The following is a 15,383-nucleotide window of genomic DNA, read 5'->3' as shown; positions in this document are numbered from 1 at the left end:
CTTGCATTTATTTTCTCAGGGCCTAGGTGTTATATAGTTTTAAAGAAGGTACTCAGCAATATTTTACTAGAGAAGTAGGGTTTGGCATACTGGCTTTTTAACCACAGGATCACTCATAATAAATAGTGTAAGTAAGCACTACATAAATGAGACCACAAAAATACCATCCGGGGGGGCTGAGGATGTTATGAGTATCTAAATTATAATTTCTTTAAAAAAAGAATGTCAGCATTGCAGAGAAAATGAGTCGAGTTGTTAAGTGGTTTTAGGATTAGAATAGGGCATTAAAGTCACTCTTGAAAACCAACAAAAAGTGGAACAAGTTAAAGTCACCACTGTAAGCCACAGTAAGACAGGAGTAGGAAGTAATCACTTATGTGAGCTGCTGCAGAGCTAGGCTCAACATTATTTTGGAACAGTGTTACATCACCCATTTATTAAAACTGTTAAAATGTCCTTCTAAATAGAGTTAAAGGGGACTTTTTTTCTTAGCAAAGTACCGAGCTACAGATTTCTTGATTGCGTTTGACCCTCTCCATCTCTGGAGTGATAGGAGTGGGGGTTCCAGTCCCCACGCTCTCTTTGTACAACACCTGTGTGGTAACAAGAAGCATCCAAAAACATGATCACAACTCAATAATAATCACATCCAACACTTAAGTCAAATATTTGAGTCTGCTGGAGCTCAGCCTGCTCTAATGTGCCCTAAAAGCTACTCCTGGAAGACCGGATTGCACCCGCGAGGGTCCGAAGGCAAAGAGGTTTATGGTTTTATCTTGGCACGTGAGACAAATCCAGCGCAGAAGCCTCTTACATCAAATACATTTTCATGGTGGAGGAGAGCTTTTAGGCTACCGCTGAAGCCAGCTAGAAAGGCAGACCCTCCCTCTTCTATGATAACAGCGTTAAAACAGGAAACCGGCAGGATTTAAAAACAAAAAAGCCCCACACAAAAAAAAAAAAATAAAAACAAAAAACCACAAGTAAAAGTAAAACGAAGTTGGAACAGGGAGCAAAATGGTTACAAATATTTAGGATAATAATTACATATATGAAGAAGTGTTAGGTCAGGAACACTGGAAAATACAGGCTAGTGGAGAAGAAAGGATGTTTTTATAAGTCGATTACTTGGAAGTAAGGAGTGGAATTGGTAATTTTTAATAAAGGTTAAAAAATTCTGTTTAGGTGGAGTTAAAGGGAATACATCTCTTCCTCCACAAAATACCGAGCTAATGTGTTCTTGATTGCGTTTGACTCTCTCAACCTCAGGAGTGACAGGTATTGGGGTTCCTGTCCCCAGATCCTCTTTGTACAACACCTGTGGGGTAACAGGGCTATGTTAAAAAAAGAAAAAAGGAACAAGCAAACAACAGTAACACGCAGCTTACTGAGAAAAGAGACCGAATGTTTTTCAAAATCGCTCCGAGTCAAAGCTTGGGATAAAAAAGAAAAATTAAAATGCTCCTCAGAACTACACAGCTAAACACTAACACTCTGCAGTGCCTTTTGGCAGTAAGCTGGAATGCCTTCTCCATTTTCTTCTCAGCTACATAGAAAACCCGTCTGCAACACTAGACCGTTGAAGCAAAGACTTCCTAAAGGCACAAAGTATCAAATACAACACAAATGGAACAAAGAAATCGACTCCGCGTCATCTCCCCGTTCCATAAACATCACAGCAGGCTGCACCGGCAGGTGTTAGAGCACCGTCATACTGAGATCACAGCCACAGATCTGTATCAGGCGATAAAGAGTTTAGTTCTCCATATAAAGCAAGTAAAATCAGGAAAAAAAAAAAAAAAAACAAAACACCACACAAAACAAAACTAGGGATTGTTGTGACTTAGAAAAGGAAAACAGGGTGCTTTTTAAGAGGAAAAAAAAAAAACAATCAGACTCAAAAGAAAGGTGGAATTAAAAGTTATTAAGATGATGTAATAAAAAAAAGAAGAACAAGAATGATGTAAGTAACAATTATGGAGGAAAAAAATCTCAAAGGGACCGGGATATTATTTTTTGTGTAAGTTGATTATAGGGGAACAAGAATACTTTTTTTTGTGTGTGTGTGTGTGTGTGTGTTAAAAGTATTTTAAAATAGATTAAAAGGGAATTTTCAGCTTTTCAAATTAAAAAATACCGAGCTAAAGTTTTCTTGATTGCGTTTGACTCTTTCGATCTCAGGAGTGACAGGCGTTGGGGTTCCTGTCCCCAGATCCTCTTTGTACAACACCTGTGGGGTAACAGGGCTATGTTAAAAAAAGAAAAAAGGGAACAAGCGAACAACAGTAACACTCTGTTTGCTGAGAGAACACGCAGAACATGAGAGAGGTTTTTCTGAGATGCCCTGAATAGACAGAGGGGTTTAAAAAAATCCATAAAAACTAAGAAACTAGTTTAAAACTCTGAAGATTCACACACCGGTATGACTTCTACCAGAATGCTAGAACGCCTTCCCAAGTTGCTTAAGTGCTTCTCAAGGTGGACATTTAACACTGGTATTTAGAATATTAAAGTCTTATATAAATTATAAAGAAGTGCATTATTGTCTTTTCTCCAGCAATGATGTCAAATTTTTCCCGACCGTATGCGAGACACTGGAGGATGAGGTCTTCATGTGCCTGCCTACAAGTTTTTCTGTACAGACACACCTCAGCGAAGAGTCATCCAGTCCCTGAGTGAAACACTACGCATTGTCCAGAGTTTATCATCGAAGTATCCTGGCTGCTTATTACAGGAAGGACACAGATCATAATAAAAGCAAATGTGTGAAAATGGTACCTGAGAAATTACTAGTGCTCTCCTACCTTACGTGACCCTTTCCTCACCCCAAGAAACATCCTAATGCTACTAATTTTTTTTTACCCTGCAAATCCGTGCTACCAACAGCAGTTTACACCAGCTGGAGATCGAGGCCATTGCCTCTGTGCAACAATATTAAAGACTTCCTAAAGGAAGGAGGCATCAAATATAATGCAGAAGGAATAAAGAATTCAATTCTGATTCATTTACCCATCCCATAAACATCACAGCAGGCTACACCAGCATGTATTAGAGCACTGTTATACTGAGGTCATTTCCACAGATTTGTATTAGGCAATAAAGTTTAGTTTTCATATGTGGTAAAACCAGGGAAAAAAAAAACAAAAACAAAACCAAAAAAACTACAACAACAACAACAACAAAAAAAAAAACAATCAAGGATTGAAGTGATTAACAAAAGGAAAAGCAGATGTTAAAGAAGAAAAAAATGTTCAGAGTCAAAAGAAAAATGTAAACACAGAATCTAAAAGTTATCATCAGTTAGATGACCTAATCAAAACCAAGTAAGTAACGATTATGGAGGAAATAATGTCAAAACATGGGGAACGGGATATTCTTTTTTGTGTAAATTGATTATAGGGAAATACAAGAATATTTTTTTGGTGTTAAAATTATTTTTAAATAGATTAAAAGGGAAATCGCTGCTTTTCAAATTAAAAAAAATACCGAGCTAAAGTTTTCTTGATTGCGTTTGACTCTTTCAATCTCAGGAGTGACAGGTGTTGGGGTTCCTGTCCCCAGGTCCTCTTTGTACAACACCTATATGGTAACATGGGAGTTTAAAAAAAGTTAAGAACAAAAAAACCCACTGCATTTGATGGAGGTAACACATGTAATTTTTATGCTCACTAAGTATACTAGAAAGCAGAAAAAGTTAGGAAGTATAAACCAGTTAATAATTGTGATAAATTCAGAGGAACTATTACAATAGCTAGAAATACTGCATCCTAATTCTTAGATATGCTCCAACAGAATAATAAAGCATTAGAGGAATGAAATTAAGCAAATAAAAAGGCCAGTGCTTTTTAAAAATGCAAAATACCTTACGCTTCACAAGAAAAAGCTTTAAAAATTAGCGGACATGAAGCATCAAGTGTTATGATTATTAAAAAAAAAAATTAAAAATAAGTACATAAAATATAACTACCAATGACTAAAAAATGTAACAGCAGAAAAGGGATGTTTCTATGCTTATAAGTTAATTAGAAAGAGTAGGAAATTTACGGGTGTTAAATAGTTACAGGGAATTTTTTTTCTTAAATGACAACAAAAATACCGAGCTAAAGTTTTCTTGATTGCGTTTGACCCTCTCCATCTCAGGAGTTACAGGTACTGGGGTTCCAATCCCCAGCCCCTCTTTGTACAACACCTGCGTAGCAACAGGGAAGTATTAAAAAAAAAAAAAAAAAAAAAAAAAAAAAAAAAAAAAAGGAAAGGAAGGAAAGAGGAGGAGAGGAGGATGGGGGGAGGAAAGAGAGAAAAGACAAATAATTTAATACAGTGAAACTTCGAAGTGTGAAGAACAGAGTTTTGTCAGCCTTGTTCAAAGGCTAGCAAAAAAAAAAAGTCAATTAAAATAATCAGCTACTATTATTACGAGGTTTGTTGTCACCTCCCCTGGGTGCACACACATAACGCCAGCAAGAACCGCAGGAGCGTTTTGTGCAAAGCACAGCTTGAGCCAAGTTACCCGGAAACTCTTTTGCAAAGGAGTTTCCTCCCCCAAACAAAAGACCTTGCATGAGCAGCTCTGCCTCTGCGCTCTCTCAACAGGCTCACCAGAGCTGGGATGACCTCAGAGACAACGCAGCACAACAGTCAACAACAGTGGCTTCTCTGAACTGTCCTATTCATCTCGGGTCAGGACTGAATTTCCTATCTGTCATGTCTGAATTGGGTCAGAACCAGTCAAAATTAGTTGTAAGCTGCTCTAATTAAAACAGAAATATAGAACAAAATCACGACGTAACGCTCATCTGACTGGAACGTGGTAGGAGTGGAAACGATCTGGATAGAAATTCATTACTGCAGTATTTTTTCCTTATATATGCAATTTCTGTCGTTTTTTCATACTGAAGTGCTATGGGGATGCCACCCAGGTTTTCTTACAAAGACCTGTAGGATATAAGAAAGGACCCAGCACAGCAAAACCGGGAAAAGAGGCGGCACACGCTTGTCACATTAGATGGCTTTGCTTCAGAAAGTGTTAAGAGTTCATTTGTTCATTTGCAGTGCAGCCAGGGCGGGAAATCTGAAGATTGTTAGAAGGACTGACTTTGTTATTGAGGCGGAGAGTGATGTCACGAGGAGTACTACTGTTTCATGGGGAAGAAAAGTAAGGTACTGCTTAACTGCTTCTAGTAAATGAGGTTAAAATCTCACAGCTGGAACAATTTAATGACAACTAAGTTAGATTGAGTAAAAAATTAAAACATAAGGATACCGACACAGTTTTAGTGGTTTGATGAAGAAAGGGTTGATCAAAGTTCAGCAAAAAAAGGGAAGAAAAATTTAATATGGAGGAGTTAAAGGGATTTGATTTGCATTGGAAATGGTAGTTTTTGTTTTATTTAGCAATACCGAGCTAATGTTCTCTTGATTACGCTTGACTCTCTCCATCTCCGGAGTAACCGGTGTTGGGATGCCAGTCCCTAGGCCCTCTTTGTATAACACCTGTGAGGTACAAGAAAGTTTCCACAAAAAAAAAAAAAAAAGCACTCAACACGGGCAAAACCATTAAATCTGACTGTTTTGTGAGTTATGTTTAGCGTTAGGATCACTTTTTAATTTCACACTTGTTCTAGAGGCAAATATTAAGGAAGAGGCTGATGGTTGATTATTTTGTAAATATATGACTAGAGATACTAGAAGATAAAGAGTTAAGATAAAGCAAACATGGAGAGAAACACCACGTTAATTTCACAGCTTGCTTCCAGTTTTGGTTCTTTAAAAAAAAAAAAAAATGCATGTAAAGTTGTAAATCACCAAAAAAAGTTAAAGCACAAACAGATGGAATATAAATGAGTTAAAAATAGTGCCATGGAAAGGACAGGAGCAGAGAGTGATTCTAAACCACTGAAGAAAAACAGATTATATGTTAGGATGTTATGCAAAAATAAGTTGTTATATTTTTATATATTTTTTTTTTTAAATACCGAGCTAATGTGTTCTTGATTGCGTTTGACTCTCTCTATTTCTGGAGTGACAGGTGTTGGGATACCTGTCCCTAGGTCCTCTTTGTACAACACCTGCAGAACACAAGCACCCAGCAAGGTGAGAAGTTCATACTCCTTCCACAACAACTGCAGTACATTTGGATAGATAATTCAGCTGGTTTATAGACAAGTACAATCTGGGATTGTGTGTAAATATGTGCACAATTTATTCTACTCAGTGTGCATCTTTATAAGTACAGTCACCAGCTCAGCAAAGCACTTCATGTCTATGTTGAGGTGCTTGAACACACTGAAGTCAAGGAATACCCCATTATAGTAGGACACAAGTTTAAATATCCTGCTGACCTGGCATGAAAGGTAGGTATGTTTTGCTTTTCCTCTTAGTTTAGGAAGTGTAATAATATTACTTTTCAGGCAGTCAACATTTCTGAAGGTTTGCTTTTTTTTTTTTTTTTTATGGTATTAGAAAACAGCTGAACCTTTTACAGACGTTTAATACAAAATATCTCATTTCGGTCTCTATGACTATTTGCTTGAAACACCATTATTTTACTTTGGTTTTGCTCTCTACTAAGAAAAACAGTTGAGTTTTCACTCTCATATTATTAGGCTTAATTTAACCTGTAATTATTTGATTTTTAATGAAAATAGTTGCATAGGAGATGCCTGGATTGGTTTAAAAACTAACCATGTAGAAATACGTTACAGATGTATTTATGGTTCTTCTGGCAACTAGTCAAATACTTGCAGCAAAACAAACTAACAAAAAAAAAAAATTCACTGCCTGATAGCATTGAAGCCATGAAAAAATACAAAAATAAAGCAACCATAGCAAGGGGAAACAGATAATGTGAAAAGTTAGAAAAAACGAAGAATCATTTGAAAAAATAACTCAATTGTGCAAATGCGAGCTGTGAAACACATCAGTACCATAAACAGCTCAAAAGGGAAACGGTGTTTATCAAATCAGGAATGGAAAATCGTAAGATGCTCAGTCTCTGGGTGTCACTGCTCCTCAGCATTGCACAGCAAACACCTGAGGTACCAACACTCACAGGACCATCTCCTGCCTCAATTCTGTACGCAGAGACCAAAGTGAAGCAGCAGTGGCTCAGAATCAGGAGAGCATGTTGTGGTTACTAAAATCTACACTTAAGTAGATATGGAGAGAGCCAGGTACTGTTTCCACAAAGAATTGTCACTACGTTTTGTGATGACATAAAAGGCTCCATTTTTTTTTTTTTTTTTTTTCCCCACAAAGTTCTGCCTAGCTGAGCCATTTTTTTTGGAGGTTAATTGTCAGACATCATGTGGGTATTTTTTGTTTCTAGTTCTGTGTTTAGAAAAGGTCACAGAAATAATACAGGGAAATGGCTGATGGTAATGAGTACTGCAAAATTCAGGTATTTAAACTTCTTGCTGCTGAATGTAGGGATTCGAGAGATCTGTTCTCTTCTCAACAAAAAATACCCACAAACACTACCAAAGGTTGGAGCTTGAGCTCTGCATGAGTATAGAGGTAAAATAACATATCGGCCGTTACCGAACTGATGTGCTTCTGTGTCTCCTTGACACGCTTCACTTCTGGAAGATCAGGGATTGGAGTTCCTTTTCCAATACTCTCCTTGTACTTAATCTACAAAGGCACAGACATTAGAAAAAAAGCAAAAGGATTCACATTAAGGCACAGCTGGTGTATATATGTGTAACAAGTTACATGAATAAAGAAACCTAGGTCCTTTACACTTTCTGAACTCATTCAAATCTCAGGTACTAAATGTATTCCGAGAGAAGGAAATCATTGAGGAACCTTCTGTCAGAGTTATCTAATAGAGAACTCTGCCACGCTTCTACAAAGCACTTTAACAATCACTCGGCTTTGGGTAAAAAGAGCAGAGTCTTGTTTGAGCCAGAATTTTTCAAATGAAGCTTAAGATTTGGGTATCTAATATCTCCCGGGAGCTTAATTTCAGCAAGAACAACCTCCCCAATTTACAACTGAACCATTTCAAGGTTTCTTACACGGAGTTCAAACAAATCATGATATTCAAAATTTAAAAGAATTTCTGAAAATTTTAGCCTAATGGCATTGAAATAGGCATCTAGATTCATATGTGGATACATAAAGAGCATTATCCTGATCTCGCAGAGACTGAAAATTTAAAAGATCTCACTGGCTACAACATGGACAGAGAGATGATATTAAAATATTCCCCACCATCTTTACAAGCAATCTGCTAGAAGGTAACTGTAGCTGTAGGTGAGATGTCACTGTGAATGGCACTTCACTAAAAGGGTTTTCTAAAAACAGCTATAAATACCTTTGAACCCGATACCATTTGGTCTTTCTACCAATGAAAGAAGAATTTTGGATTCGTGAAAATCTATCATATTCAACGAAGGTGGGAGTCATACAATATTTTAACAATTACAGTCTTATTTGCATTTCTACTTCAGCATAACAAAAAAAAAAAAAAAAAAAAAGAAAAAGCATTTCACAAGAACATATTTAAGATACTATGCATGAAACAAACACCTGAAACGTTAGTAACTTTTATACTAAAGTGACATCAGCATTCAAAAAAAAAGCATGAAAAACAGTTACAAATTTCACAAGAAAAGTAACACGCACAATTATTCCAGTTTCAACGTGTTACAATGTTTTATCTAATACAAAAGCTTTACAAGACATGCTTCAGGAAGGCTTTTGCCACTGTTTGCCCTGGCACACTCACTGACAAGCTAACAAAGCACGGGTTAGCTAAGGGCACAGCCAACGGCCCGGCCCAGAGCGTTCTGATCCGAGGCACCAGGGCCAGTTAGAGGCACGTCACCAGTGGTGCACCCAGGGGTCAATACTGGGCCCAATTCTGTTTAACATCCTCGTTAGTGACCTGGATGCCAGGACAGAGTGCACCCTCAGCGAGTCTGAAGGTGACTCAGAACTGGGAGGGTTGACTGAGAAACCCAAGGGCGCTTTGCCAGGCTGGAGAAATGGGCTGAGAGGTATCTCAAGGAGTTCAACAGGAGGGAATGCAAAGTCCTGCACTGGGGGAGGAATAACCCCAGGCTGGGTACACGGCGGGGGCTGACTGCCTGGGAAGCAGCTCTGCAGAGAAGGACCTTGGGGCCATCGAGCTGACCGTGAGCCAGCAATGCACGCCCGCTCATGGCAAAGGCCAACAGCATCCTCGGCATCGCCATCAGGTCAAGGGGGTGAGGCCGCAGCTGGAGTTCTGTGTCCAGTTCTGGGCTCACCACTACAAGAAAGACATGGACTTAGTGGAGCAAGTCCAGTGCAGGGCCACAAAGATGAGTAAGACACAGGAGCATCTTTGATATGAGAAGAGGCTTAGAGGCCTGGGACTCTTCAGTCTGGAGAAGAGTAGGCTCAGGGGGAACTTAAAGTGTTTAAATATCCCGTAAGAAGGGATGAAGAAGAGGGAGCCGCTCTTCTCAGGAGTGCTCAGGGACAGGACAAGAGGCAACGGGCACAAATTAAAAACCAGAAAATTCTATCTGAACACAGGAAAACACTTTTTTACTGTGAAGGTGGTCAGACACCGGAACAGGTTGCCGAGTTTTCATGCTTCAAGATATTCAAAACTCAATTGGATATGGTCCTAGGCAACCTGCTCTAGCTGATTCTGCTTGAGCAACGAGGTAGATGAGTAGATGAACTCAGGAGGTCCCTTCCAACCTAAATGATTCTTTGATTCTGTGCTAAATAAACTGTGTTTGGGATGAGATTAAAACGATGGCAAGAGCTTTCATGTTTTAGAAATGGATTGCAACTAACAAATTGAATGTTAATCATTAGAAAGATTACTGTTTAAGTAACGAGAACAGGTAAAAACTTTTAGAAAGTAATTTTTAGCTGGATGGATTGTTGTTAGCAACATTTAAAGAAATGAGAGAAGAAAAAATATATTATTTCAAGTTGAATTAGCACTGATATAGTATTAAAAATAAATTATTTTGTACCGAGCTGATTGCATCCTGGGTTTGCTTAACTCTCTGCATCTCTGGTGTCTTTTCAATAGTAGTTCCAGTTCCAATATCTTCTTTATATAAAATCTTAATATTTAGAATGAAGACAACAAGGTTAAGCCCACAAAGCACAACATTAATTCCCCTAGAGAGTGAATACAGGCTCATGACAGTGATTTGTACAAAAGAGTGCAGGCTGAAAGCCAACTCAGAGGATCATCTCCAGACACTGCCTTATTGCCTGTCTGAAGTCTGTCTTACTACAAGAGTGCCATCTGTGCAAAAAAGGGGCTGATCATTTATATCTGTAGTAATGCATTTTAAGTAGAATACTCAAACATTTGTAGGCTAATTTTAGGATCGAAGGCTAGTATTTGTTCTAATTTGCGTTACTGTTTCACACAAACATCTTCCACGTAGTTACTTACTATGCTAATAGTGCTAGTGGCAAAATGATACAGCAGATTTTAGGCACTTCATGGTAACACATGAAATATGAAACAAATGAGGCACACACTTCACTTTTCACCAAAAGAAGACAGTCGCCACACAACGATAATACACTACTTACATGGTAACAGGGCCAAAGAAAGGGGGATACTAGTAATACCAATTTAAGTACAGGATTGATTGTTTAACTATATCACAGCCATGTATATGTAAACGAGAGCAATCAGGGCACTCCACAGAAAAAAAGTAGATAAAAAGGGGTAGCGAAAACCAGCTAAAACTATTTAAAATAAAATTAGTTTTGTTCGAAAACATTCTTATACACATTTAAGCAGATCAAGAACATAAGTACCTATGAGATAAGAGCCCAAAATAGTTATTTTATTAAACATATTAAACTGTGGTTTTTTGAATGAGAACTGAAAACAGCAAGTAACTATACCGAGCTGAAATTCTTCTGGTTTTCTTTCACACGCAGCATTTCTGGTGTGTCTTGTACAACTGTAACTTTTCCTTTACTGTTCTGTAGGTCCCACTGATATTGAAGCTGTTGAAAAGGTTAAAATAAAATGTCGTATGTTGACTCTGTGCCATAGAGATTTATTCACAGTCTACTTTGAAGATGAGGAAAAAAAATAATTTTGAGTACTACTTATAAGGAAGTCATTTGAGCACCACAATAACTGATATAACAATGAAAGTTAAAGATTCCAAGTCAGGTCGTGGAGTTCTGTTACTGACCATACAGTCTTGCAGGTAGTTCCACTGACAACAAACAACGACTGTAAGTATAATTCTCTATTACTTGCAAAGGAATTGTCAAAGCACTGCGACAGAAGGTTTTTTTCAAGAAAATTACAGAATCATTTTGGTTCCCTGGATCATGCATAAGTGGGTGCTATATACATAGCAAACCTTCTAGCTGAAGAGCCCTCAGAATATAAAGGCAGTCTAGTTGGGATTAGAGTGTTATATTGGGACCTTATTAAATGAAAAGAAGCTGAACATTTGTTATTATTTGACACTAACAGTGTTTATTATTTACATACGTACTGTGCTAAAGTTCTTCTGATTCTCACGGACTCTCTGCATTTCCGGTGTGTCTGATACAGGCACATAGTATGGCATGGTCCTTTCTGCATCTTCCTTATACTTTTTCTGATAGAAAATACAAAATAGATTCCATTAATACAAAAGCACTAATAAAAAGCATTACTTCTTGCTGCATAACGCCCATCTTTATGGAAATGTGAGTACTTTTGTGTCTGATATAAATTCAAATTATGCCTCTATTCATTGTAAACATTAGGTTATCAGGAGTAGGAAAATGAAGCGAAGTCTACTTAGAATAAAATCATTACAAAAGCAGTAGAAATTATTGTTTAATTATATACAGTATTAAAATCAATTAATTTCAATATTGAAATGGAATTTCAGAGTAAGAGATGTCACATCACAGCTCTAGAGAAATTTTTTTTTTCTGGTGCATCTCCTGAATGCTGTGACAGGTAGTTATTTAGGTACTCCAAATCAGTATCCACTCGATGTTCCCACGTGAACAATGATCAAATTGCTTCACTCAAGATACCTGGCTCGAAAGGTTCTTGACCTGCTGCGCATGAATAATCTCCGGAGTATCAACAACACTGGTATAGTTGGCTTTCTCCATTTCTGCCAATTGTTTGTATTTTATCTGTTGGGGAAAGCTCACATTTAGGTGCCTTAATCGTACCTTGGCAACATTTTTCACTTGATTTAATCAGAAAAAACTGCTAATAAATTTTCCTTTAAAGAAGACTTCAGATGTGATATATGAAATATTCACACAGACCTGGCTGGCAATGTCAGTGGCATTCTTTGCTCTCACAAAGTCTGGTGTCTCCAAAGCCAGTTCTGTCAGACCTTTTCCTCTGATTTCTAATTCCAAGGCTTTTTTGTACTCTTTCTGCAGATGAAGACAGTAAACAGATACTTTGTCAATGTGAATGCAATACCTTTAGCAACTTCAGGTAGTTTCATGACCACACTACAAAACAGGAACGCTTCTAGTATAAACTCATAATTAAACACAAAAATGATGTCATTAAAGTGTGTTCTTTATGACTTAAATCTTGAGAACAAACAGCCTTACTCCAGCAGTAAATGGAGCACACTACAGGCCAGCTGTATTAAGGTCACTCTTCCTTCTCACACCGGTGTAAGCTCCTTCAGGTGATCAGCCATCGGTGTAAAACAGTAACTTGTGCAGAAGAGAAGCTTCAGAGAGCAGGCAGTGTATGAAACGCATGTGCTAGGGAAGAGTGGTCACAGACGTTTCACACTGAGCGTGTCCAAAAAAATGCAAGGTGTCAGGATTCTCTGTGACACGTTGGGCCCTTTGGAATGAATGCCCTCCCTAAAAACTCGGTGCTGCTGCAGCCGCTCTCCCCAGAGAGGTCTTCCACTAAGGTCCAAAAGATTTATTTTGTAGAGATTGGTATAATTCATAACTCTCTATGGCAGCTCTGCTGAATTTAGCTGAATATGCCTGTAATATTCTGGTAATAAAATATAGGCTCCTTGAATAACTCAAAAACTCTGCACCCTAAGTATGAGATGCTGTTGTCAGTAAAGATGATTATTTTAACAGTATTTTGTTAAGAAGCAAAATCATAAGTAATGCTAAAAAGTTACTTTTTTCAGCGTTCAGCCTGCTGATGCTAAGGCTCTTAAAATAAAGAGAGCTGATCTCTTATCCTATGCTAACAATCACTATGAAGTATTTATTACACCAGTTTACCATGTAAACAAAGCAGCTGTTAGGTTTGCATCCTGACTGTCTGCTGGCCACCTCTCTCCATCAAAGTGGGGAAGATTGCCTCGGCCATCAGTCCTGCAGCTGCCTCAGTCAGGGCATCAGTCCTGGGCAGGGGGAGCTGCTCACGAGCATGCCTGGTCTTTCTGACTCACCCACCAAGCATAAAGCATTCCAAAAGAGCTCTTAGCTGCACAGCACACCTCCCAGAGTAGAAGTATGCCAGTCTGGTTCCCTCACTGGAGTCCCTTTCTAATTTCTCACTTTGCTTCTTGTTTCCTCAGCTTTGGTCCTTAGCTCTGAATCCCTGGTATCTGCTCCTGACCTAACATGCCTAGTTTACAAAACTACGCTTAGCCTTGCTGCCATTCAATGCTGGTTTACTCTACCCCTTGACTGATCTGGCTGTTGATCACAGTACCTGTTTCTCACCTGTATTCCTGACAGGAACTGTAAAGCCAGGAAAGAGCTCGTGTTAAAGTTCAGGCTCGCAGTTTTATCTTTAGTCACCCATACACTTTTTTTTTTTCTCCCTAGTCAAGGGTTTCTATGGATTGACAAAGCTCATACTGGTGTTGTACACCCATAAGCATTTATCAGTTGGAGGCTGTTCCATCCATTCAGGTATTTTTCAAATAGCTTTTGACATACCTCGTTCAGGATTTGAGTTGCATTCTTTGCTCTTAACATGTCTGGAGTCTCCTCTAAAGCTGTTAGTCCTTTGCCTTTGACACCTTCCTCCAGGTCCTTCCTGTACTCTTTCTGCAAGAGAAAGAAACTGAAAACTGCAAAACCAGACTAAAGGGAGTTCTACAGTTCTGTTGCAAAAATTAAAAAAAAAAAAAAAAAAAAAAAATTCGAGAAGCCCCAAAGTAAACAGAATTTTTTAAAACAACAAAGAATACTGCATAGGGTTATATAAGAACTATTGCAACAGAATATAATAATTATTGTTCAAGATAAATTGCAAAGGCACACACATATACACCCTGCTATGGAACAGTTAGGCTGATGAATGTCAGAAAGGGACACAGTAAATACGAATAGAGTTAATGAACAATGAAATAAATGTCCACAACAAATTAGATCACAACGCAAAATATATGTAAACATGCTTAATGTGAATGGTTAGGAAAAAGAAAGTGGTGAAGAAGAAATGCTGCTGAGAATACTTAGTAGAATTTAACTTGACAGAGGAAATAAGCATAGAATAATCGCTACCTCGCTTGCTATTTTGGTTGCGTATTTGACATGTAATAAGGATGGTGTAATCTCCAAGCCAGTAAGGTTTCTGCCCTTAATGGACTCTTCAAAGTCCCTCTTATATTCTTTCTAATGAGAGTAAGAAGAAAAAAAGGCATAATAGCAAGTATTTATTACATTCTTTTTAATTACCTGAAAAACTACGGGGAGGATGGAGCAGTGGTTTGGCATTAACGTCACAATGACAATCTGCTACAGTCAGTGCTGTAGGCACCTAAAGCAATAGATCCTGTTTCTACTAAAGCCTAGAAAACAGCTCATTACTTTCAATGGAAATATGACCTGACCCTGCTTTTTTTTTTTTTTTCCCTACTTATTTGTATATGCAGAGAAACATTCAATGGAATCACTCAAACAGTAATGACTAACGGCCTTATACAACTGTTTTTCAGCATGTATAAGCCTTCATGTGTGACAGACCAAGATTATACTTCAAACAAACAGAAGAGGACTGCTTGGGGAAATAGAATGACAGGTCAGTGAAGAACATGATGACAGTAGAGACAAACAGGAAAGGAATGGGTTTCTCAAAAAGAGAGTTCTGAGGTGAAAATAACCAGTGTCGTTTCTGTGGACTGTGATAACTGACACACATAATATTCTCATGTTGCAAAACTTTAAGTGAAATTTATTTCCTATTACATTTTTCTAAAGACCTGATGACCTGCTTAAGCTTCATTTACTGATAGCTTCTTGATGAAAAATTACAGATAATATACATATAGTGACATGGGAAAGCTTCATGAATTTAAAATGTAGTTTTTCATAATCAATATAAAGAAATGTGATATAGCTACAATTTTTCAGTCTACCAGCATACACAAGGTGCAAGTATAACTTCCTGTCTAAATCACTGTGAAAGCTGAACTATAAAAAAGTAAATTTTAAAG

The 15,383-nt window shown here is 37.9% G+C and overlaps 1 protein-coding gene across 1 annotated transcript in view; it reads right to left on the bottom strand.

Annotated features, from left to right (window-relative positions):
- NEB (nebulin) overlaps positions 1 to 15,383 on the bottom strand; it is a 131,809-nt gene that overhangs the window by 7,797 nt on the left and 108,629 nt on the right. Inside the window, exons 128-138 of the mRNA XM_042808539.1 lie at positions 14,452 to 14,562; positions 13,882 to 13,992; positions 12,268 to 12,381; positions 12,025 to 12,129; positions 11,490 to 11,594; positions 10,879 to 10,983; positions 9,981 to 10,073; positions 7,540 to 7,632; positions 5,976 to 6,068; positions 1,226 to 1,318; positions 501 to 593 (exon numbers count right to left, since the gene is read on the bottom strand). Of these exons, the coding sequence (XP_042664473.1) occupies positions 501 to 593; positions 1,226 to 1,318; positions 5,976 to 6,068; positions 7,540 to 7,632; positions 9,981 to 10,073; positions 10,879 to 10,983; positions 11,490 to 11,594; positions 12,025 to 12,129; positions 12,268 to 12,381; positions 13,882 to 13,992; positions 14,452 to 14,562 (1,116 nt within the window). The remainder of the gene's footprint in view (positions 1 to 500; positions 594 to 1,225; positions 1,319 to 5,975; positions 6,069 to 7,539; positions 7,633 to 9,980; positions 10,074 to 10,878; positions 10,984 to 11,489; positions 11,595 to 12,024; positions 12,130 to 12,267; positions 12,382 to 13,881; positions 13,993 to 14,451; positions 14,563 to 15,383) is intronic.

This window comes from Tyto alba, unplaced genomic scaffold (genome assembly GCF_018691265.1).
Source record: "Tyto alba isolate M040663 unplaced genomic scaffold, T.alba_DEE_v4.0 Super-Scaffold_7, whole genome shotgun sequence".
NCBI classification, from domain to species: domain Eukaryota; kingdom Metazoa; phylum Chordata; class Aves; order Strigiformes; family Tytonidae; genus Tyto; species Tyto alba.
Note: the sequence above shows the minus strand (reverse complement) of the source record. Positions and strands in the feature narration are given on the sequence as shown.